Source organism: Manis javanica, chromosome 9 (genome assembly GCF_040802235.1).
Source record: "Manis javanica isolate MJ-LG chromosome 9, MJ_LKY, whole genome shotgun sequence".
NCBI lineage: Eukaryota > Metazoa > Chordata > Mammalia > Pholidota > Manidae > Manis > Manis javanica.
This window is the reverse complement of record NC_133164.1, coordinates 7,920,455-7,945,703: the sequence shown is the minus strand read 5'-3', so window position 1 is coordinate 7,945,703 and position 25,249 is coordinate 7,920,455. Positions and strand designations below refer to the sequence as shown.

At 41.4% G+C, this 25,249-nt stretch overlaps 2 protein-coding genes and 1 long non-coding RNA gene across 7 annotated transcripts; 1 reads left to right on the top strand and 2 right to left on the bottom strand.

Annotated features, from left to right (window-relative positions):
- Positions 1 to 919: 919 nt before the first annotated feature.
- On the bottom strand, positions 920 to 7,661 carry TEX30 (testis expressed 30). Of its 4 annotated transcripts, none has more exons than XM_017667667.3 (6): positions 7,410 to 7,661; positions 3,572 to 3,802; positions 2,779 to 2,830; positions 2,052 to 2,257; positions 1,850 to 1,913; positions 920 to 1,397 (listed from the first exon to the last, which is right to left on the bottom strand). In XM_017667667.3, exons 1-6 carry the CDS (start codon positions 7,659 to 7,661, stop codon positions 1,357 to 1,359), a joined length of 846 nt encoding a protein of 281 aa, XP_017523156.2. In that variant the 3' UTR covers positions 920 to 1,356. The 4 variants fall into 4 exon arrangements, with proteins under 4 accessions (XP_017523156.2, XP_017523155.2, XP_017523157.1 ...); XM_017667668.3 differs by lacking the exon at positions 1,850 to 1,913 and adding an exon at positions 4,273 to 4,347 and having other exon boundaries at positions 924 to 1,397; positions 7,410 to 7,540; XM_037024928.2 differs by lacking the exons at positions 1,850 to 1,913; positions 7,410 to 7,661 and adding exons at positions 4,273 to 4,347; positions 6,594 to 6,730 and having other exon boundaries at positions 924 to 1,397.
- On the top strand, positions 7,557 to 9,808 carry LOC140843343 (uncharacterized). Its single transcript, XR_012120984.1, has 2 exons — positions 7,557 to 7,691; positions 7,884 to 9,808. It is a non-coding gene; the product is annotated as an uncharacterized lncRNA (long non-coding RNA).
- Positions 9,809 to 13,267: 3,459 nt separating this feature from the next.
- On the bottom strand, positions 13,268 to 24,846 carry POGLUT2 (protein O-glucosyltransferase 2). 2 transcript variants are annotated; one of them, XM_017667664.3, is made up of 10 exons: positions 24,399 to 24,846; positions 22,955 to 23,160; positions 21,426 to 21,628; positions 21,168 to 21,245; positions 18,912 to 19,084; positions 18,553 to 18,790; positions 17,053 to 17,262; positions 16,359 to 16,448; positions 15,133 to 15,240; positions 13,268 to 13,492 (listed from the first exon to the last, which is right to left on the bottom strand). In XM_017667664.3, the coding sequence occupies exons 1-10, from the start codon at positions 24,578 to 24,580 to the stop codon at positions 13,475 to 13,477; spliced, it is 1,506 nt and encodes a 501-aa protein (XP_017523153.3). In that variant the 5' UTR covers positions 24,581 to 24,846; the 3' UTR covers positions 13,268 to 13,474. The 2 variants fall into 2 exon arrangements, with proteins under 2 accessions (XP_017523153.3, XP_017523154.3); XM_017667665.3 differs by lacking the exon at positions 22,955 to 23,160 and having other exon boundaries at positions 24,399 to 24,538.
- Between the last annotated feature and the right edge of the window lie 403 nt (positions 24,847 to 25,249).

The following is a 25,249-nucleotide window of genomic DNA, read 5'->3' as shown; positions in this document are numbered from 1 at the left end:
ACATTGTCAAACGTTCCCTAATGACAAATTCAGCCCCAATTGAGAACCAATGGTCTAGGTGAGTGGCTGTGACATTAATTGGGCAACCAGAGGTGGGTGCCAGGAGAGCTCTTCGTAACCTTAAACCTGAAGGGGCCACACATTTCCTGGCAAGACAAGAGCAAACCTGTGCAGAATTGCAGATGGGACCTTTTCACAAATGTGCATTTCAGCCTCAGATAATCACTCACATCTTTCTCTAGGAGTTAGATGTTCCCCACCCATGACTAGGTACATAGTTCTTACATGACAAGCCATTTCATTAATCAGATAGTTTCTTATAGATAACTCAGGGAAAAATCAACTTTAAATGGCCTACATTATCCTTATATTTGAACAAGTATCTTTGGCCATCATATTATGCCTATACTTTGCAAATTTGAATATTATAATTACACAGCCTGAGTAGTAACCTTTTAAATCTATTTTTTCATTGTACTTTTATATTATGGTCTGCTTTATAATAAATTTTCCTTTGTATTTTCCTTTTTCCCTTTAGTTTTACTTCTGGTTTACAGTATTAATACTTCCCAATTGATTTATACTTGCTAATAGACCATGATTATATGTCAGTTCTGGGTATTTTTTTATCTATTTATAACTTTTGGTATCAGTCTTGTTTTAAAATCTCAAATGTTCTGTGTTAATTATATACAATTTTTTAAAAACTGACAGCTGTTACTTCATTTTAAAACAATATTCAAGGCCCCATATTTGAAAATGTATCTTCATTCCTATCCCTTGAGATTTATTAAAAGATTAGGTGAATAGATGTATACATTCCATAAAACTGACTAAATGTACTAGAGTAAAATAAGCAGTTTTCCTTTAAGATGACGCTGCTCTGCAAAATTACAGTATTCTCAGTCGCACAGCAATAAGACAAAAGTTGTTGTAACAAAATTCAAATGTTTATTTTTTTCAGAACAGCTATATTAATGAAAATAAATTATATTTAAACCACCTTTAATATTTGTACATTATCTTTATACAACTGCAACAGTGCTTTCAAAAGGCAACTTGTAAAGGACATTAATTTCACAATTAAAATGTGTTTTAAAAATGGGGGAACATTAAAGAACATTAAATTGGTCTGAAATATATCTTAATGCTGAGAGGTATTCTGTTTTTATTAAATTAACCGTATTTATATTCAAAGTAACATGGCTTTTAGCAAAAGACAATTATTTCTTGTTCATTTCAGTTATTTCCTGGATCCAGAACAAAATCTGTGTATTTATTTCTTTGAAAACATCATTTGTTGACCGTCCTTTCACTGCCATGGAATGATTTGCCTTCTCAATCCAGTGGATTTTATTAGGAGCTTGCATTTTCTGTGTCACTTTCTCCAATAAGTTCTAAAGGGAAAAAAAGAGGATAGTAGGAGAATATTCTATTGGTGTTCAATAAATGTCCTCTCTCCTGCCCCACCTATGCTGGCATCCGTTCACTAAATATTCATTAAATGTTTACCCTACAGACAACTTTAGAGGCAACAGAATGTGCAAAGAAATGTCCACAGAAGTAGCGGCCCACATCTCTGATAACAGCGATGCCATAGGTCAGATCAAGCATTCATTATTGACAATAAAAAGTTAACTGGAGCAAAAAAAAATTCTGATACTTTTTCCCCAAGGAAATGATATGCTGTGGGAAATACACTAATATCTGGTAATATGTACAAATTACTAGCTTTTGCTCAAGAGTCAATCTGCTTCAATGTTGAAACCACATGTACAGTCTAGTTATCCCAATATCACAAGCCTCAGATATCAATCCTTCACTTCCCAAATAAGAGTTAATCATTTACCAACTCTCTTTCCAGGAGATGTCAGTATGCTTGTATTTTTAGGTTGTCCAAAGCAACAGGGCAGCTAAGACACAAAACCAGCATTAGTCAACATCAGCATCTTTTTAAAGAGACTGAATATTCCAGGTAATTATCTCGTTCCAAAGATATTTCTGTCCTTCATTCTTTCTCTCATTCACACAGACATCAAATTGTAATTCACCTTTTCACACATTTCATCTGCTGAGCCTGACACAAACAGTACAGGGCCTTTTATCCGGAAGAGATCTTCATCTCTGAGTTTATGCTGCTGCTTTGGATGGTGCAGTGGGTAGGAGATGCAAATGAGACCTCGAACAAAGCCATCAGCGTCATCCAGCTCACTATGACGCAGTACAGAAGCAGCTGCTCTTGAGCCCATTGAACGACCTAAAATCAATTAAAATTGAGTTCAGCGCGAAACATAAACATTCACATAAAGTAGAGGTGATAATGTGGCAAATTAGATTTCATTTACCATTCATTCATCACATTTGTAAATCAACGAATTACTTAACTCCAAAAGGTGGCAATTAACAAGTTGCAATACCCATAATGGATACCTATAGCCCCGTGAAGAGCTAGAAATAGATACTAAGCAGATTTTTTAAAAAAGGAATTGTTTTTCTGGAGAGTAATTCCTCCTCAAAAGAGGAGGAATCATTTGAGAGAGGGTGATTCAGGGATATAAATAAAAGGATGAATCTTTGGGTTACAATACACATATATGAGATTTAAATTTGCTTTAGTATATAAAGTATCTTGATGTTTTACAAGGAAGTGACTGACCAAAACAAAACAAAACAAAACAAATTCCTTCCTGTGATCAACTAATTTTAATTCTCAATTACTCATTCCTTTACGAATATGAGAAGATTTAAAATCAAGTATTAACAAGTATTGCAACTTACCTCCAAGGAAAACACCTGCAAGTTTGTACTCTCCTGAGGTCTTTAGGTAATTCTAGGAAAATCAACCAAAAAATGACCAATTCTTCTCCTATAAAATATTCCACTGGAAAATGACATGTATTTCCTCATCATTACTGAAATGTATGAAAATCTTTGCAATGAAAACCACAAAATCTTAAGGGATTTTTCTTGAAAGAGGTAACCACCTCTTTGCTCTTATAGTCAGAGCTTCACTATCAAATCATATGTTTAGAAATAAGGAGTATATACAAGCAAAATGTCACTTTACCTGTTTAAAAAATTCAAATACTATAATGTTTTTAAAGAAGAAATTGTTTTTTTAAAAAAAAGCCAGTAAAAGCTTCCAATACAAAGTTTGATAATAATACTAACATCTAATTTAAAGCTCTCAAAACCTTAGCAAGCTTGAAATAATTTGGACTAAAACAAATTTCAGATTTGTATACAGAAAATCATGCTATATTTGTACATTCAGAGTATAATAGGCAAAATGTCCAGAAATATTTTCTAAAGTTATATAATTCCAATAAGAAAATTACAAAGTGACTTCCGTGGCAGTATCATGAAAAAACAATTATGATGTAAGCATTCATCTCCATGGAAACTGATGGCAAAAGAAAAATGGGACCATGGCCTACATGTACTGTTGAGTTTCTAAGAATACTCATTAGGAGATTTTTAAATTAAACCAACTGACTGCTAATAAAGTTTGTCTTAAATTTATTAAGAATTTAAAACTGAATTCTAAGGAAATATAAAGAAATGTTCTTACCAAAACTGATTTATATGCCTTAATTCTATGTACAATATTAAGGCCTTTACAGGTAAATCTCAGGCAAAAAAACCCATGAGATGCAAGATGGGATGCCAGTGACGTCAAATGAGGAAGATTGATATCTCCTGATGCTCCATGTGTAAGAATTACTCCGTATGTTAAGCTCTTGTTAGGAACCATACAAACAGCATCTAGTAATTTATTTCCAAAAGGTATTTTTAATTTAACCTGGAATTCAAGAGAAAAAAGGAATAAAAAATTACTTCCTTGCCTATTCAGACAACTGAATAACTACATTTGTTCTGTGAGATCCATGATTCAAGTCATGGCCTCCAAATAAAATGCAATGATATTAATAATAGTTAATATTTAATAAGTACTTATTGTGTGTGAGGTACTATTATAAGTGCTTTACATGTATCAACTCACTTAGCCTTACTAGTAATTCTATGAGGCAATCACTATTATTATCTCCATTTTTATAAATGAGAAAATGGAGGCACAAAAGGTTAAGTAATGTGCTCAAGACTGTACAGCTGGGATTCAAACTCAGGCAGTCTGCTCCAAAGTCCTTAATCTTAACCACAAATGCTATGCTGCCCTCAAATACATGATGAAAATAAGGAACTTGCACTGGCATCAATGAGTATTAAAAAAAAAAGGAACCCTGACAGTGCAGAACATATGAAAAGTATTACCTCGGTATGACTCATTTTCACTGTTGAATAACAAACTTAAAAGTGCATTACATCTGAGGAGCAAAGGACATCGCCCTGAAAAGAAGATTCTGTTGTGAAAGGTGGGTTGGCAGACATGGATATGACACAAGAACTATGAAGGAATACATTCTGTAGCTGAAATAAACACACTTAGAACTACATCTCTAAGAACTGGTATCTTTATGTGTGCATTATTTAATTAGTTTCAGGGTTCCTATAGGCCCTCAGAATTGGTTATAGTGTCAAGTAGATGTTACATAAAGTAAATCCAATTGATACTGAAATGATACCAATGACATGGAAGGCTTAAGAAAATGCCTATCAAAGCAGGATGCTGTATCTTGGCATATATATTTTTCTTCTAAGCATTTTTATTCTCGACTACCTTCAACTTAATTTCACAGAATCTTTCTATTAATCCATTTCCCTGGTCATTATCCTTCCCAACTATTCCTCCCACCCTGCAATAAAAGTATACTTACACACCCTTCAGCATGAGACTTTGCAGAGCCTGTGGGAGGCAGAGTGAATATTTCCACTCTTCTGACATTGGGCTTGACTATGTGACTTGCTTTGATTAATGGAATACATGTAAAAGTTTCAGTACGCCACTTCTAAGTTGAGGCATGGCAAATTTCCAGAAACCCTCTTGAACCCTCCCCCTCAGCCATGAGAAAAGTGTGCTCCAGGTATTTTTGCATTTTCAGCCTGGTCCCTGAATGAAGACACATGGAGCAGATCTGAACCCAAAAGTAAAGTACGGGCTCCAGGCAGGACCTAAACCATTGAAGAACCGTGAAATGTTGACCTGAAGAACCCAGAGCATGAGAAGTTGCAGACCACTGAGATTGGGGTTGTTGTGCAGCATTCCCTCCCACTATAGGAGATCTTTTATTGTTCAGGATATTATCAACACCAGGATCTCCATTATTCATCTGTTCTTCCCATTAAAATCATTCATTCATTGCATAGGCACACAAAACATGGCTCAAAATTCAAAAGGTACCAAAAATATACTGAAAACTCATCCTCATTCTACTTCTGCCTTCACCTAGATGCCCTTTCCAAAGGCAACCACCATTACCCAATTTTTGCATTATCTTCCCCAATATTTTACACACACACATACATACACAGCTCTCCTTTTTCTTTTTTATCAACTGGTGCTCTATTTTTCTGAACCTTTCCCTTCCACTTAACATACATCTTGGTGATTACTCGTTTCTTTATACAGTGAGTGCTTCCATTTTTTTTTAATGCCTGCAGAATATTCCAAGGAAGGGTGGCACATGATTTACTTCACCAACCACCACCTATTAATGAACACTGAGATTGTTTCCAATCTTTTGCTGAAACATACTGCAATGGGTGGCATTGTCCTTACATTATTTTCACATGTGGGTAGACATATTTACAAGATAAATTCCTGGGAGAGGAATTGATGTGTCAAAGGGTACAATCATTTGCCAATTAATTTTTTAAGGAATACATTTCATTTTTAAATAGGCAATACATGCACATGGTATAGAAGTTTAAAAGAAAACGTAAATAGTTAAGTCTCCTCATTCTTTTCCCTCAGCTCCCAAGTTCCTTTCCCTTCCCAGAAGCAACCACTGTGACCAACTTACTGTGTGTGTTTCCATACGTAAGTATGTCTGCGTAGAACAATTGTATTATTTGAGTGTGAAGGGTATTAGTCTGGCTGCAAAAGTTCTGGGATTTGAGTGGGAGGAAGACGAAGGACTTCAGCCTTCAGTGTCCTTGTTTTCATCAATTTAGTCCCATAATTAAGTGTGCCTGGGGTCCCCTAGTTCAAAGATCCGGTTTTACCTTCTCAAGAGAGTAGCCTCCAGTCTTCTAATGGGAGGAAGGCAGTCAGCCAACAGAGTGAAATGGGGAAAGATCAGAAAGAAACTGGTGCTGCCAGTTTTCTGTGCATCTGGAAGGTCCTGTGGTTTATACAGAGCTGTTCTGCAGTAATCCCTGTTACTGGTTAGGATTAAGCTGAAGTTTGCTAAGACATTTGCTTTTTCTAGAGCACAGTATTTCATTGTTGTTGTTTCCTTTCCCATTCTCTCCAACCTTGTGGGTTTATGTCTTTAAAACAAGCCCTTTATTGTAATTTCAGTGAGATTTCAGGAAGCAGTAAAATTAGATACATGTACTCAAGCCACTATCTTAACCTCGAATGCTCCTATTATTCCTCAACAATTCAGGGGGTTTTGTTTGTTTGTTTTTCAGGAAAACTCTACTTCCTTCCAGACTGCATGATGAACAGTCCGTTCTTAACTGGCGCACACCTGGACTAATTCGGAAACACCGAAATTGTTCCAGGACACTGGCCCACCGCTGCGTAACCTGGGCGGCCCAGGCCATGAGCTCTGGCTTCGGATTCAGGCAGGACCGGGAGGGAAGCCTGGCTCGGCCTCGGCGTCCTCAACTGCAAACGGAGGAACAGCAGCAACCTTACAGGGAAGCTGCGGTGATGAATCAACCCGTGGCTGTATCCAGCAGTGTCCCCAGGTCGTGAGCACCCAAGAGTAATTTTATGGCCACCACTGGCACTCAGACTACAGTGTGCGACCACGTCTTACGCTGGAGGATCGAAAGGCCACCAGCCCTGTTAACTTCCAACTGAAAAACGCCTGCGCGTTCCCGATCGCGGCTACCGCAGGACGCGGGCAGTCGGGAGCGAACAGGGACGCCAGGGGTCCGCCTCCGGGGCCGGCGACCTGGCCGGGGCCACAGGAGACACCAACGGTCCCAGGGCCGGGATTCGAGGCGAGGTCTCCCAGGGCCGGGATTCGGCGGCACCTGCGGATCGTCTTACCGAACCGGCGCGCGTGCACCCGGCGGAGCGGCGGCCGCCCCCAGCCCGGGACTCCGGGGCCCGGGGACTGCTCGCGCCGGGCGCGGTGACGGGCTCGGGGGTCCGCACCGCCCTGCACTCCGGCCTCCCCGGGGCTGCCGCCCGCGGACAGCGAACTTCTGCCGAAAGCCTCCCGGAGCCGACCAACAGCCCTGAGGGGCGACGGCCGCCGCCGCCAGACGCCTAGCGCTCCCTCGGGGGGCCGCCCCGATCCTGCCGCGCCGACCGCCGGGGCCGCCCCACTTACCGGAGGAGAAAAAGCAGCCCGGAGCACCTCCCCGCGCGCCCTCCCTTCAGCGATCGGACTACCGCGCTCGAAGAGACCGCCTTGCCCCACCGCCGGCGCGTTCCTCCACGGCGCACGCGCGCGCAGGCCCCGCCCCCTGACGCGCGGGGCACCCCGGGAGCGGGAGTTTTCCCGCAGCGACCGGCGGCGTCCGCTCGGCGTCCCGTACTCGGTGCTGAGCGCCGACCGACTCCACTCCGGACCCTTCCGCATCCCGCGCACTCCATCCCAACAGTTGCTCAGGTCGGAGGACTTCGGGTCCACGCCGCTTGCTCCCTTTCCCGCACCGCGCCGTCGTCCGGGTCGGCTTCCTTGCGGAGAGAAACAGCCGCCGCCCACCCCCTGTGTTTCCCCCACGCCGTCGTCCCCACCCTGTCATTGAAACTGCCTGCCGGACGTTCGCTGGTCCCCACCGGCCCTCCCTCTTTCCTGCAGGGTCCACAGAGCCGCCAGCGGCAGCCTGCGGGAAGCCATCCGGCTCAGAGCCTTCCAGAGCCCTCCCGTCACGCCTCTAACCGCGCAGAAGGCTCGACAGTGACCCCCACGGTGTCGCACAATTGCCCCCCGCACCGCTCACCTTTCCATGACCTCCTGTGCTCTTTTCCTTGGCTCCTTCGATCTGCTGCCCTCACACCCAAACCCACCAGCCTTCGTGCTTTTGCATCTCCGAGATCGCAGCGGCGAGCCCCGCCCCGCATCGCCTCGTCCTCGGAGTTTGCACCCCCTCGGCCTCTTCTCAGGCCTTCCCTCGGCACCTCCTGGAACCCTGGGCACCGATGACTGTGTCTGGCCCGCACTGGCTTGTAAACTCTCCAGGACGGCACAGTGTTCTGTTACTTTACCTGCAATCTCCTGTGTGTGGAATAATTCCTGGCAAATCAATATTTCTTGAATGAATGAATCTTCCCCAGGCCCAGTGCACTTGGTAACTGCCCTTTTTTCTGTCACGGCACATGTAAGAAAGTCCGGAAAACCACTTACTGGCATTTACCTGAAACGTTTCCCTGAGTTACAAAGTTTTCATTAACATTTCCTAACTGGTCTGCTAATTTTCTAGCTACGCTTTTAAAAACAACTTTATTTACATACCACATAATTCATTTAGTTGAAGAGTGCAATGATTTTCGGTAAACCTACAACCATTTGCAACCCAAACCATAACCTAATTTAAGATGATTTCCATCACCCCAAAAAGAAACTTGTGCCCATTTGCAGTTACTCCCTGTTCCTACCCTACCTAAGTAACAACTAACCTACTTTCTATCTCTAGAGATTTGCCTTTTTTGGGCATTTCATACAAAGAAAGTCGAACTTGTGTCTTGTTTCCTTCTCTTAGAATAATGTTTTATAGATTCAACCATGTTGTAAGTAATAGTACTTTGCTCCTTCTTGTAACTTGCATCTTTTCATTGCTGAATAGTACTCGATTTTATGGATAGGCCACATTTGATTTATCTTTTCACCAAGTTGATGGAAATTTGAATTCTTTCCACTTTCGACTATTACGAATAATACTGCTCTAACGTTCAGAGAAACAGGCAATGTGACAACAGAAACAGATTTGAAGATGCTAAGCAGTGGGCTGGGAAAATGGAGGAAGGGGCCGCAAGATGCTAAAGGTAAGAAATGCACCCCTAGAAGCAGAAAAGGCAAGTAAACCCCGAGCTGGTCCTACCAACACCTTGATGTTATCCCAGTAATACTGATTTCGGACTCCAACCTCCAGAACTGTAAGAGAATAAATTTGTGTTCTTTTAAACCACTAAATTTGGGATACTTTGTCACAGCAGTAATAGGAAACTAATACAAAACTTTATTTATGGACATTGAAATTTGAATTCCATATGTTTCACTTGTCATGAGATAGTATTCTTTTGATTTTTTTTTCAACCATTTAAATATGTTAAAATCATTTATAGCTTACAGGCTATATACAAAGACAGGTGATGGGCCAGATTTGGCTTGTGTCTGTAGTTTGAATATCCTAAATTAAGTAGCATAAAGAATTTGCCCATGAATTAACATGACACATAATGACCATAGTTTTTATAGTGTTTCAAAATTGCAATACTATTCATGCAATTCATTATGGATTAATGCAAAGAAAGCAAAATAAAACATACATGTTTAAATAGAAGCCTAAAAAGGATTTCATAAAATTTAATGCCCTTCCTTTAAGTTAGTATTTGAAAATTCAATGTTTTGGTAGTAGTTGTTGATCATACACTATAGCAAACACTCTGCTTAACTGAAAAATCAGTAGCATCTCCGGTCACCCAATCTGAAGTAGCACCACCACCCACCACACTTTCTGTAATACTGTTTTCATTTATTAAATGCATAGTTATTTTGTTTATTTATTTTACTTGTTTACTTTTACTCTTCTTCCAGAGGGATAGTGACTATTCACTGCTATATCTCTAGAGCCTACTACAATGTCTAGTACTTATTAGATGCTCAATTAATACTTGTTAAGTTCTCATTGGTGATGGTTAATTTTATATCGACTTGGCTGGGCCCAAGTGCCCAGTTTTGTGATCAAACATTGCTCATGATGTTTCTGTGAGGGTATTGCTGGATAAGATTGACATATAAGTCAGGGGACTTTAAGTAAAGCAGAACGAAAGACTGACTTCACCTGTCCAAGGGGGAACGGAAATAGATCCATGCCGTATTGTGTTTTTGTTTTGAGATGTCACTGTCAGGCCTGTTTTAGTATGGACCCTTGATGGGTAGGGAAAATCTGGGGACATGCCAAGCTTCTCCCTCCTCACTGCAGGATGCCTTACGACTATAGGCATCCTCCTGTGTTCATGATGTATTACTGAGTGAAAAAGTGAGTCATTGAAGAAAGGTTGTGGAGATGGAGAAGTTTATATACCTTTGTATGAGCATATGAAGCTTTTGATTCAATTTCTCATACCCTAATTCAAATGTTCAAAGTCTGATTCTCTAAACCAGACTTTGAAAGACACTGACAGATGAGACTTGTCGGGTTTATTATCCGTCAACAGGTCACACATTACCAAAGTCAGGCCTCTTGAATTCCTTATTGGAATCTCATCTCTCCTCATTTACATTTAAAAGATTTGAAGACAAGCAAGGGCACCTTATGAATTCCATCCTGTTAGCACCTGCTTTTTCACTTACTTTCACAACTACAGGCAGTGTTTGTTAGAGGAATTCCTGCTATGCTAATATGTCATTTGAGGTCTAGGGAACACATGGGCCATTTGTGGCAGTGTCACTGTGATGGATTAATGAGAAACATGTGTCTCAGAAACCTCTAGTGTTTGTATTCTTTCGTAAGAACTCCTAAGGCTTTATCAGAGCCACAAAGTGCCTTTGTCACTTCAGCTGCTGAAGTTTGTACGGCTAGGATAATGCAGAGACAGCCTCCTTTGCTGATTGCAAACATTGTGTTTTGTGTTTTGTCACTAATCATCCTGGAATTGATGTTTGGTTATAGTGTGTGCTAGGGATCCAATTGCTTTTCTTCCTTATATGGACTCCTGTGATACTGTTATTTGTAAAAAGAAATACGTGTTTGATCTACATCCCCTTTTCTGGCACGGAGCTCCAAAAACCCTTGGAATTTCCTGAAAGACCAACTCTTGGAAACCATCAGGGGGTGGGCCCTGGTTGCCAAGGGAACCAACCATGTGATCAGAGGGTCGGGACTTTTGGATCCACCCCCAACCTCCAGGGAGCTGAGGGGCTTGAGGTTGAGTCAGTCACTCATGGCCAGTGATTTAACCAGTCATACCTGTCTAATGAAGCCCTCAAGCGTACAGGGCGCGGAGAGCTTCCAGTAGGTGAACCAGGCTGTTTCCACATGCCACCAAGCCCAAGAACAGAAGCCCCTTTGTTTGGGACTTCACCCTTCCTCTGGCTGTTGATGGGTAGGTATCCCTTCGTTAATCTGGTGAGTTATCTGCCCTCCTGATCCCTGTGACCTGCTCCAGCACAATTAACTGAACCTAAGGAAAGGGTGGAGGGAACTCCTGATTTATATAGCCAGCCAGTCAGAAGCCCAGGTAACAGCTGAACCTGGGATCGGCATCTTGAGTAGCGAGCAGTCTTGTGAGACGGGGCCCTTCACCTGTGGAATCTGATGCTATCTCCAGGTGGTTGATGTCAGAATTGAGTTGGGTTGTAGGACACCCAGCTGGGGTCAGACAATTGCTTGGGAGAACTCTCACACTTTGGAATTGGAATCAGGATTATGACTACCTCTTGTCCCAGCTCCATTCACTGAAATATGCAACCTTTCTACAACTCAGCAGTTCTTGATTGCAGATTCAGTTTCCACACATATGGGTCTATTTAGGCATCAATGTTCTGTCATTATTCTGTATCTTCTATCCCTGCACCAATATTACATGGTCCTAAATACTGCAGTGTTATAAAAACTTTGGCTAAATAGTGGGGGAAGTTTTCACAATTCATCCTCCCTCAAGTGTGTTTAGTTTTTAATTTTTTTGGATTTTTTATTTAGCTCCACATATTTTTTAAGAAGTTTGTAAAGCTCCACAGATATGGGGCCAGGCGTATTTTGGCTGGGATTACAGTGACTCTATATACCTTGTTGGGGGAATTGACATCTTTAATGTTGATTTTGCCAATCCGTGAACATATAATATCTCCCATTTAATTAGTTTTTTTCAAGTTTTCATAATTTTCTGGGTAAAGGTCTTGCCCATTTTAATTTCTCAAGTAGTTCAGAATTTTCAAGGTTATTTTATGTGCTTAATTTAATTTCAATTTGTTAGTAGTTGGTATATTGAAATGCAGCTGTATTTTGTACACCAGTATTTGGCAAATGCCAAAGTTTCTTGTTAATTTCAACAATTTGTAGATTATTCTGGATTTTCTGTGTACTGAAGCGAATCTTGCTTTTAATGACAATTGTATTTATTTTTCAGTACTTCTACTTTATGCTTGTAGATTGTGCTAGCTCACACCTCCAGCATTATATTTAGCAGAAGTATGTGTAGCAGTAGTAGTAGGAATCCTTATTTGTTCCTAATTTCAAAAGGAATGCTTTTGAGGATATAATGGGTAGAGTTTTGATCCAAAAGATAGGTCCAAGTCCTAACCTGCCTACCTGTGAATGTGACCTTATTAGAAATAGGGTCTTTCTCAGATAATTGAAACCCTTAAGATGAGCTTATCCAGTATTCAGGGTGGTCCCTAAATCCAGTGATGAGTGTCTTCATTTGTAAGACAGAAAAGAAAATAAGGAGACACACGAAAGGGAAGACCATGTGTAGACAGAGGCAGAGATTGGAGTGATGGTCTCCAAGCCAAGGAGTGCCAAAATGGCCAGCAGCCACCAGAAGCTGGAAGAGAGGCATGGAGAGGGGGCCTGGGTGGGGGGTGTCCAGACTTCTGGCCTCCAGCTGTGTGAGAATGATACATTTCTGCTGTTTTAAGTCATCAAGTTTGTGATGATTTGCTGAGGCAGCCCTAGGACGCTCATACCGAAGGTAACATAGGAAATTGGCTTATGACCTGGGGACCAGGAAGGGCCTCGTGGGTACATATTAGGTGGTGGTGAAAGATGTGATTAAAGATGCAGGCAGAGGCCAGACTATGAAAAGCCTTGTAAGATGTATTCAAATTAGGTTTGGATGTGAGTTCCCGACTATCCAGAGTAATAGTGGTTTAAAGGCAGTAGTTTATTGCTTTGTCATGTGAACCACATGTTTGGAAACATCTAAGGTAGGTGGTGGCTGCTGTGATAATCTATACTGTCCAGGATCCAGACTCCCTCTCTAATAGTCCACATACAGCTAATAATTAGCACAACACAGGCCTTTAAAATAAAAGCAGTTTTATTATAAAAGTCTAAAAATGTGCTTTAAAGAATAGTCATAGGAATACTGCATAATGAGAAACATATCTTCATATCCAATCACATAGCAGATTTTATATTGTCCATGGAAATATTCAAAAAACATTCTTCTTTTCAGTTAAGAAGAGTCTTCAGAGCACCATTATTTGAAGGTAAGGTATTCTGCATATCAGAGTTCATCTTTGGTCTGCAATTAAGAAGCAAAATATTTAGAGCTATCAAGAAAACTCATATCAGCCAAGGAGACTTTTGTTAGTCTATTAATTATTTCCCCTTAAAGACAAAAGAAGGGGAAAAAGGCTTATAGGGAGCAGAACTATTATTTGCCCATGGGTAAAGTCACCTTGTGTTTTATCAGGCTACGAAGGGGAACCTAGACATCTAAGGGTCAGTATCATTGTAAAGGGTGTTGTACTAGCAATGGTATCAGTGAGGCTGGAGCAGACAATGAGGAAGAAATAAACAAAGCTGTCATTCTGGCCCCTAATTCCTCTAGTTGGTGCAAGACACTGACTGGGCCCCCTTCGAAGCCACTTAGACAAAGATAAAAAAATTAAAAGGGTGTAGAGAAGCTGTGTGGTTTCATATAGGGCTAACAGAAGTATTCTGATACCAAATCACAATTTTCATGAATGGCAATTCTGTTTTGCCATTGGCTTAACTAATTTTATGGCCTTCCCGCACCGACAGGGGTTACACTAATGAAATGCCACTTCTGACGATTAGTTAGTGGTACATCAATACTCCAAAAAATACCCCGAAACCATCAAAACTTTGACTTAACAGCACATCCTGTTGTCACAATGTGGGTCTTCCACCAGGAGGATTCTAAGTTACCAAAAATTTAACTAGTGTGCAAAATTCTTGAATATTTAATACTCAGTGAGCTTGTATCAATGGTGAATGGACTCCAACATGCCCTGGGACCAACTGTCACTTTATCCCTTTTAGATCTCCTTGAGAGGCAGATACAATAATTGCCACATCAGCCTTCTCATCTGTGGGTACAATACCACAATTGTGAGTTTGTCCATGCAGAGACAGGATGTTGCTTAAACTCATGTCAAGTCAGTATAATACATGTACATTATACATATATATAATGTATGTATGTGACATATACATATATATCTCATAATTTTACACAGTATATGTCCCTTCAAATCAAAAACAACTATAATCAAACAGCCGTCCCCTGCCACATCATGTCTTCACATACAACCACGCATATGATCTGATGATGAGAAATTGGTTTCGGTCTTGGCTATAATCCATCTAGATGATTTTGAGCGAAATTCTTTGGGGCACGGCTTTGTTAATCATAGAATGAAGGCATTTACCGGATGACCCTCAAAATCCTTTTCAAGCCTTACACATCCATATGTGAACCTGCTTTTTATAGATGAAATCTGTATGTAGTGATATCAACAGAGATTGCTTTTAAATGAAGAATCTAATACCATGAATAATATATGATGGTTATATATTTTTTCCTCTCTCAGTTGGGATGATGAACTTTGCCAAAGTCATCTCTCAAGGACATGAAGCTGTTAGATGATATGTGTGAAAATACTTTTCAAACTTTGAACATGTTTCAGATGTCGTGTGACCTGAATTCTTACATTAAAAGAGGCTGTCCTTCACTTTGCCGAGAGCTCCTAGGTCTTCTCACTTAACTGCACGCTAGCGCCCTTTCTTTTCCCTGACTGTTCGTACCTGCCTCCCTGGTCAACTCAGCTGGCTGAGCTTGAATAGCAGTTGCCTGAGTGAATGACTGAAGGAATGAATGAGGACGTGGATTCCTGTTAGCTCTGCCTCCAGCATTACCTTTCTCCTGTGGCACGTGCACGGAAAGAGGTCATCCTCCGTCTGTGCTTCTACCCTCTTCATGCCCTCTCGGATTTTGGGCTCACTCACTTGTAAATTGGCATATTCCTATAGAGGCAACAATTCAAAACCATTCCTTATGTAACAGAGAACATTTACCAAAGTAGATATGCTGGAATTTGCTAGAATATGGTCACTTTACCTCACATGTGTCAAGCTGTAATATGCGAAGTCTTCCACACCCCCTGAAACACCCAGAGAGGACTTCTGAGAGGCAGCGGTCTTTTGGACACTGGCTGCCTTTTGCTAATGGACCTCTCCTTAGTCCACCCTTCATTTATCTGACTTGTGTGGTTTTGTGTGTGTGTGTGTGTTTTTAAAACCACTTTCTACCTTGTAGTGAAAATAAGAGTGAACATAACCTTTCCTAGACTGGGAATTTGAGGAATTTCTGTGTCACCCACCACAGCTTGCATGCCATCAGTCGCCATCATCAGTTATTATGTGCTTGCTCTGGGTCAAGTGCTTATGCTGTAGCATATGTGAGCTGCATGAAGGAACACTGCCCTGTGGCGCTTAAGGAATTCAGATAGTAAGTCCCTGCCCCACTCACACGTGACACTTTCTCTATCCTTTCACCATCCCGAGGAAGCTAAAAAGGGGGAGGGGCCGTGCAGATCACTTCGTTCTGGACTGGAGCCTAAGATACGGGGCTTAATATCTGCAAATCTGAGATTTTAAAATTCTTTATCATTAGCAAATTAGTTGTTTATGATTGCATTGTTAAAAAGGAACCTTTTAAATCATCAGGTATATTTTGATTACAATCCCTAAATGCTTAGGTCCACAAAAATACTTTGCAAGAGGAGTAATGGCTCGTGGGATCAGCACAAGAAGTCTAAACATACCTTGCATTGTTTAGACAAAGAAATGATAAGGCAGGAGCAAGATTGTACAAAGAGAAAACATGATTCCATGCACAGTAACTCTGCAGGATCAACAGCCAGTTTCCTAACCACATAGCACAGTTTTAACATTAATACTTTCCCCTTAATGCTGTAGCATTCTACATTAGCCAATCTTTGGTTTTGTATTATTTTCATCATCATTTAATGGTCTCTGGTTTCTGACCACAGGGTATACATATATCTCCTTCTATTAATGTACTTTTAGAAATTGTTAAGTGAAATATTTGCTCCTAACATGTCCAATTAGAAAATACTGACCTGGAAAAGTTTGAAATAATAGCAGAATATGTCATCACCCATGAGATTATTCCTGGCAAATTCTTGTCCTGCTTTTGCTATCTTCTTTGCCTATGGGAACAATACCAAAAAAATTCTTTCATAAAACATATTTTTTCCCATGCAGATATATGCAAACCTGTCTTCAGAATACATGAATAGTGGGACAATAGTGGGAAAAATATCTTTGGAGGTAGTTTTATGTACTAAAGAGAATATTTAACAGAGTATGTTTGTTTAAGTAAAAGGGAGGTTTTTAAGACTTCAGAGCTGGAATCAAGCCTGTCTTGGAGAGAAGGTGTACATGAAATGACATAACAATGATTTTGTAAAGTAAATGCAAGATGAAGCTTAATGTGGCACCTTAACAATTCTCAGCAGACGATTAATCTGAGGTTTACTGCATGCAATCCCTCATTTTAATCCACAGCAGTTTTTCCTCCTGCAGAGCTGGCCATGTGAATTTTCAGTTGCTCATACATGTTTCATGTGTTGAGTGGACAGTTAATCCACGATGCAACACCCTCATTCACCCTGCGGAACCTGTGTGACAGCTGTGGGGAGGTGGCTTCGCATGTGTAGGACAGGGTCTAGATCTGAGCATCCTGAATGGTTTTCAGGCACAAGACATTCAAGATGAACCCATGATACTGGGGTTCAAGGACACCGATCTTACCTCTTCATCATGATCTTTTGCCCATTTAAGTTTTTCTAGGAGATCACTCAGGTTGCTTTTAACTGGAATGTAGTGTTTCCAGGGCTGCAGCTCATTGTAAAAGTGTTCATAGTAGATGGAGTCCTGCTTCAGCACAACACTGTCACCAACTAGGAGATATGGCAGGCGATATGCTGCGACAGTGCCGTCGATGTTTATTTGGTACTTATGCTGCAAATCGGCAGTAAAGATCCTCTGTTATATTTCCTTTCTTCACTGTCTATTCTCCCTCTTTCCACACGTAAAGCTTCACCATCCTCAGATACAAACGGGTCTTCTGCCTTGCCACTTAATAAGTGTCTTATCACATGCTGACCCAGAGCTACAGGCTTATTCTCACACTCCCAAATTCTACAAAGGAGCCACAAGTCTAACATTAAAGCAACTAATAAAGGAATAAAACTGTTGTCCGAGGGCTACAACCTAAGGAAAGAGATTTTTCATGATTTTGTCATTCCTACTTTATTGCTCTGACCTGAGCACTGGATAATGGCACATTCTCTGCCATGTTAACCATACCTTTTAAGCATCAGATAGTCACACACAAGTCTAAAGGCAAGATCATCTGTGAACAAAAATATTCACAGCACTGTAGTAATCAATAGTCTTTAGCTGTAGCAAATTCTACAGGTAGGAATAAAGCAAAGCCATGACAGAACACTCTCTGAGGAGGGATGGCTGGTCTGAGCTCTGTTTTAAAAATACTGGCAATATGCACACTTGACAGTTCAACTCCTGGCATTCGTTAGTCTCCCTGCTGCGATGCTGCCTGGCAGAAGAAGACCTGGCTGTCCACCCCAGGGACGGAACTTGCTCATCACCTGCCTTCTCACCTACAGAGAGCATTCTGTCCACCTTTCTCCTCACCCTTTTTTTGAAGGGGCTCCAAAAACCGTTCGGTGGTGTCGAGACCAGGGCAGTGTGCCACTGCCTGGAGAAGGGAGCTAGTAACAGGATCCCTCCCCAGGAACTACGAGCAACCCACATTCTGGGCACAGAAAGCACTCCCTAATCCTCAGAATTCCCAAGCACAGCATTTGGATGGGTTTCAAGATATTTCCCCCATCAGAAGGCCTGATAAGAGGCACCTGGTTTATATCTTCTGAGAGGCAGCCTGCTGTAATGCTGTGGCTCTCGGGAGAGGTATTTGTAAGATTAGTTATATGTATTTATTAACAAAAAAGGATTTGGAACTGAAATGTGCTTATCTTGAGGAGCAGGTAGGAAAAAAATTATAGCTCTGCCCGGGTCCCAAGCTCCTTTGATGGATAGTTAATGTCAGGTCTGAGTACTGAGTACAACCCAGGTTGTCAAACCTGTCCCCGGGGCCCTTTGCCTTGAGGTTCAGTAAATTTTGGGCTCCCCTCTCCCACCCTCTGTAATTTATAGGGCTCAATTTCCCCTCCTCCAAATGAAGATATTCTGAAAACTAAAAAGGATGAGCCACCAATGATGTCATACCTTGAAGAAATCAAAAAACGAAATATGTTTCACAATGGGACCATACAGGCTCTCGTCGTGTTTAAAGAAGAAAAAATTGGTGAAGGCAGCGTCTATGAGTTCTGGGTATTTCCTGCTGAGTTTAACCAGCTCAAGTCTCTCTTTGCGGCTGTCTCGCCCTCTCCAGACAGCCGTAGAGTTTTTGCTTTCCCAGGGAGGGCCCGTGTTGGCTTGCACAGACATCATATCCAGACTTACTCTGGAAGACAGAAAGCGCAACAGGTTTTCCTCCCAAACCATCACATCCCAAAGGTTGTTGGGAAAGAACTCGCCAAGGAAAGAAAACCGAGGCTCTGGGCTGTCTGTCACCCATCTCTCACCGGCCCATGGTTTCTAGAACAGAGTCAGTCAAGTCGTAGGTAGGCATCACAATATCCTTAGAATCTGTGGAGCCACACCAGGAAAAGATTGGATGGATGTGCGAACTGGATTTCTTTTTTTCCAGAGGCCAGTCTCCCAAGTTAACAAAAAACTCCACATCTGGCATCTTCACCTAGAAACAACAACACCAAGGGCTCATTCACATTTCCTGCACTGAAAACACCTTCCATCGGTCACTGTGTTGGGAAAGGAAGTGTCAAGCCTGCTGTCTTTCCACCCCTGCACGGTGCATAAGAGTGGGCCTGGCGCCTGGAACGCTTCCTTACTGAGAGAGAGAGCCCTCGGGGCTGCGCTGGGCTTCTCTTCCTTCCTGAGGGAATGTACTTGCAGGCATGGCCCTCAGGCAAGCCCTCAGCTTGCTGCATCTCAGGGATAGGCTGGGGAGTTCCACTGCGGCAGGAGGTGGGGTGCCTGCAGCCACACAGCTGGGGCAGGGTCTGGGGGTAGAGTTCCTGGCCCAGGCGGACTGGCACACAGCAAAGGGCTGGATCTGTGCAGGCTCCCTCTTCTGCTGTTAAGTAAATGCCGCCCGCTTGTGTGCACTGCTTGTTCTCGGCAGCCTCGAATCCTGCCCTGGTCTCTTCCCTGGGTGGCACTTCCCTGCCTTTTAACCTTGGCTGCATTCATGTTATGTTCTGTCCTGCAGCACAGCCAGACCACCCAATGAGCAGTGAAAATCACTAAAAATTAAAAATTGCATCAAATGAAAAGCCCGTTCTCCAAGCTTCAGGTAATGGTAATTACCTCAATTTAAATGGTGGGTAACTTCTCAGGAAATTGTCGTATATGTGAACATACTAAATTTGCTTTCTATGATGCCCAAATTGGCCAACAAATTTGCCACAAAAGGGAAGAAATAAAAGTAATCTCGCTTCTGATATTGCCATGAGACTCTAAGCTGATCCAAAGGAGAAAGAGGATTACTGGAAAGTAATTACAATACATAGTACTTGGAACTCGTTCCTGGTTAATGAGCCAGATGCTTCCATCTTAAAAATACACTGCACGTAGTTGGTGGGACCAGGCTTTGAACTCAGGAAGCCCAGCATCAAAGCCAGCAGTAGTGACTTCCAAGCTAGACTGCCTCTACTGATAAGTGGCACAAATGTGTTGAAAGAACCTGTTTTTTAATCTAACCATGGGAAAATGGGGTATTTGTAAAAATCAGAGATATCTTTTTAGGTGAAAACTGTGTTGGTCAGTCTGAGAAGCATCTTGAGAAATCTGAGTACAGAAGAACATTATTTTTCTATGGATTGATACAGATGAACAAGAAAAACTTGCTAGCACTCTGATGTCTTAGCTTAAAGGAGGCAGAATATTGATGCTACATTTAGAATGCACTTACTGTAAACACTTTGCAATCTTGAGAAGAAAGGTATTATGATTTTCCTTGAGTAATTCAGTCAAGATATGTACACAGAGTATTCAATAAATACCTGTTAAGTGATTGGTAAAAATGTTGCTCTAGTCTGTTGTATCAGCCATTCTATCATCACTGTCAAGTACTCCACTAGAACCCTGCTAAAACACAGTACACCAAGGAAAGGATTGAGCATCGGCAAGTCCTTGGGTTCAAAGGAGGTTTTGTACCAAGAGAATTTTAGTATAATGCATTTTCTCCAGTAAGGCATTATTATGGGGTGAATTCTGTCTGCACAGAAGATACTGACATCCAAAACCCAGGGTCTCAGAATGACCTTATTTGGAAACAGGGTCATTACAGATGTAATTAGTTAAGATGAGGTCACACTGCAAGAGGGTGGGCCCTCCATCCAATATGACTGGTGTCCCTGCGAGCAGGGGCAGCCATGGAGACACACAGGGAGAAGCCGTGTGACTGCACCGGACAAGGACTGGAGGCATGCAGCTGCGTGCCGAGGAACGTCAAGGATGGCCAGCTACCCCCAAGGAGGAAGAGCCAGGGAAGGATTCTGCCCCATAGGTTTCAGGGGGTGCAGGGCCCTGCTGACACCCTGATTTTGGACTTCTAGCTTCCAGAACTTCCTGCTGTTTCAAGCTGCCCAGCAGTCCTCAGAAATGAATACAGGTATCCCGCATGGCATAAAATATCAGAATAGTATTACAGTAGGGTTCTGGAATAGAACACCCTAATATGGTTATTATTTTTATTTTGAAGTATATTGTGCAGTCTGGGCTTAAGCTATAATACCTAAGAGAAAAGAAATACTTACTTTTCTAGTCAAAGAAAGTAGTATGGCATCCATGAAAATTCTAAAACCTACATGTTCACCGTGAGTCTTGATATAAACCTGAAAGAGAATTGAACGTTTGTTGTATTAATCTAAAAGTACTGGCAGCCTTCACTGGGGTAAAGCTTATATCATAATTACCTTCAGAATGATTTTTAATAAAACTGTAGCTACTTTACCCAAATAGTCAAAACAAAAAATCACTCAGACAAACAAGCCAACCTCAGTCATGAATTATACCTTGTTATCCTTCAAGGTATAATGACACAAGCTCTGTCTTTGTCCAAATCTTTTTGGGATTTCTGCTGCAATCTTTTCTGGATCAACAGTAGGGAAATGAGCCAGATCCTTCTGGATCTGAGCGATGGTTTCTGGGCAGTTCATCTCCTGGAGCCAGGCAGTATCCTCCAAAGCACAGTCACAGTTCTCGTGGTAAACTGGCCCTAGTCACATACAAGTAATGAGATAGCATGGTAGTAAGTTCACTCAGCATTCCAAACATGTAGCAAATATCCTGAACATAGCTTCACAAATTTTGCCTAGTTAAAGAGTATGGACATTTTGATGGAAAAAAATATTTTGAAAGAAAAACATTTTTATTACCCTGGTGCATCGCTAGTAAGTCTGTTCTGACAGCTCTTCCCTGTGAAGTCTGACGGTTTCGTAGTGAGGCCCACTTTGCACAAGTTCAAAGAAAGCTAACAGGTACCATTTTTTGCTTTCAGTGGCTACTACAGTCCATTATTCTTTATGCTTTGTATTTAAACATCACCAAACATTGGCAAAAGGATATCAGAGCATAGGTGTTTTAATGAAAGACCAATGTGATATAAGATTAATATTCCAATGGTCTTTACACAAATGGGTTCTTAAAGTGTCTATGGTCCTTTTCTCAATGGGTAAATCAACATCAATAACAAGTAAACAAAGAACCCCTACTATTTGTTTTGCTTCTTTTAAAGAAGGAAAGGCACTCCTCAAAGCAGTCCATTTCATTAACATTATAATGAATTACTTAAATATTTATAGAAATAATATAAGAGAATCTTAATTGAGATTTTATTGTCATTTCTTTCTGTAATTCTCAGTTACCCACCTGACCCAGGCAGTGGTCGACAATGGAATATCTTTTTAAGGTTTAGCACATTATATGGTACCATGTGGTCCTGGTGGAATAAGGGAAAAAGAAACCTAGGCACTTTAAAAAAATGTTTGCCTTTCTTGGAGGGGGCGACAAGGAAGACTGGTGTCTCTGTATGCACACTGCTTTGCCAGTGTTTTAAGGTACTGTCTCTGCTGAGAAGGAAGGATGTGACTCTAGGTCACAAAGCCGTACTGTCATCCTGTATAAGAAAACATCAGAGAATTTCTCTGGAAAAACTATGTTGGAATAAAGACAACAAACCACAGTTAACTTCCCTTCTTGAAGTGGTTAACTAAATTTCAATAACGTGTATCAGTTACTTAAGTCATATATCTCCAATTACGAAAGTGTCATCTATGACCAAATATATAGCTTGATTATTCTTGCTAAGTTTTGTCTTCTGGGAACAAATTCTCCATTAATATGTTCTTTCCTCTTCAGTCAATTATAATTTCCATTCAAATCTTGCATCTCTCTCTTATACCAGGACTCTTAACTTAGCTTTCAAGTAGGAAATGTCTTTTTTTTCTTTAGTCCAAAATATACCACAGTAACTTGTTTTTATTGATTGAATAACACATTTTGAATTCAAATACTGTTGCCTTAAAATTATGTTCCAAATTACCTTTCAAAATATATGGAGATTTGGCAACATGTTGACCTTGGAATTTAACTTCTACCTTCAGATTTTTGTAGCTTGCATACATTCTGTATCTTACTATGAAGGACCCATCCTTTCGGTCTAAAACCTGGACTCCAACTCTAGTGAACTGCTCATCTGGTGCCGAGATTTTAATCTGGAACACCTTCTCACCTGGAGAAGATGTGAAACTGGTGGGAAGAACAATGATATACAGATTATTTGAAGGAACAAACACACAAGATTATGCACTCTAGTCTGTGAACCATGCTATTTTCCTTCATGTTCTCTCCATAACATACATACTTGCTTCTTCTTTCATATGCTTTTAGTACCATAATGAATATGGATCAGAGATTTCAAAAAAGAAGAGAATGACAATGGCCAAGATCACATAAAAGTTTGGTTATAAAATTGCCAGGGGATATGTTAAGACTACTGATCTTCTATATAAACACAGAATATACACATTCCACTTATAAAAATATTCTTAGCAACTTACTGGTTATTACATGCCCATCACATCTGGAAATTTGTGATCATATGGTGCTTCTAAAAACAATGATCTTTTCAAAAATCTCAGTAATTCTTTAAATAGTCAGTATTATAAGTCATGCTCAGCCATGGGCAAAAGCCACCAGGTAGTTTATCACTTAAATGACATTGTGCAAGTTCTTTTTTTTTTTAGGTGAGTGCTCTTGCTGTTAAGATGGTTAAGATGGTATTTAGTTTCCCTAATTGTACAATTTATAGCCAAGTGGCAAAATTTATAACCTTTTATTTCTTTGCTTTGGAAGACTTATTCCCAGGATTTTTTTTTTCCCGGCAAAACATATAGACAGCATCTACCAATTAAAAAAAACAACAACCATTTCAGAAGTATGTGATTTCTAAAAATAAGTTTAAAGCGTTATTTTAATTGTTGAATTCAATGGAATGCAATAAAACATACATTCACACTTTGATACTTTAACTCTCAACTCTAAAGTTTCAAATAGTGTTTCATTTTTCCTATTTGAGTTTCGAAACATGCTTACCTGCCCATGTCTACCTGAAAACAGAGGGCAGTGCCAAGAAGGACGAAACCAACGAGGGTTCTAACAACGGGGTTTTAATTCCTTATAGCAGCATATGCTAAAAGTAGTTAGAAATCGTTACTTCCAGCGAAGAGAAGCCTTTGTCTCCCCAGTTATGTGGGAATCCTTATCAAAATAGCTGGGAGAAGAGTTGATTCGGATTATTTCTAAAGCTATAGAGAAAAACGGATTGGGACGGGTGGAGGCTTAAAATCAGATGTGGACAGCACCCAAATATTCTGGAATTTAAACTGCTGGGGAGAAACGAGCTCTTGGGCGGATACAATTTTAAGATAGCTACGTTAAATGTTAACTGCGTTCCATAATAATTTGTGAGCCATTTGCCAACTTACTTATTCCATGATGTATCCACCGCCTGAATGTAGAAATAGCGCGCGGGAAGGACGACGGCTGCTTTTAGCCCAGGTCCCCATATTTTGCTCTTCTCCGGACTCAGTCGCCTCTCTTGGCCGGTCTCGGCAATTGCTGGAACTGTCCCCAGAAAGAAGCAGTAAAGCAGCAAAATGCTAAACATTTACAAGACGGACTCTTGAAATGATCCACGGATAAATGAAGTGTAAGGGGCAGACGGAACCAGCGGCGGCTTGGACTGGGGCACGCTGGGCGATCGCTGCAGCAAACGCGGATCCAAAAGGTGTCTCTTGCAGAGCAGGGCAGGCGCGGGGCTGCACTTCGCCCAAGAAGATCACAACCCGAGCGCTGGCGTGTCTGGATGCAGGATGCCAGTCGTTCTGCCGAACCGGGAAAGAACCACGCTGCTCCTCTTTCACGGGATAGTGATAAACTGGCGTTGCTTCTGCAACTGGAGCATCTTTAGGGGCGAAGCCGTCTCGGGTTCCAGCCCGAGGTGCAGGGCGAGGGGATTGGCCCGCGCGTCGGGCCGGGCTGAGTAAGGCCGTCTGCAAGTGGATGGCGCGGTGGACACGCGCCCGGGCGCCAGGGTTTCCTGGGACTTGTAGTTCGCGACAGGACTAGCGGAAATCCTGCTGGGTTTTCTCATCCTTCCCTCCTGTATTTACTTCGAGGTCGCCGCGTTCAGGGAACAGATAAATACTAGATGCCCAAAAGAAGGGCATGCCTATCTGGAGGCACAGATAAGATTAACAAAAAAATCTCACCATATCCTCCGCTCTTGCAGAGGGCAGGTAAAAACACGATGAAAGGAAGGTGTGTCAGTGATATC

What these genes read in the sequence shown, in the direction of transcription:
- TEX30 (XM_017667666.3), bottom strand. Translation starts at nt 7,661, where the DNA reads ATGCGGAAGGGTCCGGAGTGGAGTCGGTCGGCGCTCAGCACCGAGTAC. An exon ending in GGGCTGCTTTTTCTCCTCCG is followed by an intron (nt 3,803 to 7,409) that starts GTAAGTGGGGCG and finishes CTTGAATTCCAG; the next exon opens with GTTAAATTAAAAATACCTTT. An exon ending in TGCAGGTGTTTTCCTTGGAG is followed by an intron (nt 2,258 to 2,778) that starts GTAAGTTGCAAT and finishes AATTGATTTTAG; the next exon opens with GTCGTTCAATGGGCTCAAGA.
- POGLUT2 (XM_017667664.3), bottom strand. Translation starts at nt 24,580, where the DNA reads ATGTTTAGCATTTTGCTGCTTTACTGCTTCTTTCTGGGGACAGTTCCA. An exon ending in GTTCTAGAAACCATGGGCCG is followed by an intron (nt 18,791 to 18,911) that starts GTGAGAGATGGG and finishes TCTGTCTTCCAG; the next exon opens with AGTAAGTCTGGATATGATGT. An exon ending in CAAAAGATCATGATGAAGAG is followed by an intron (nt 16,449 to 17,052) that starts GTAAGATCGGTG and finishes TTGTTCCCATAG; the next exon opens with GCAAAGAAGATAGCAAAAGC.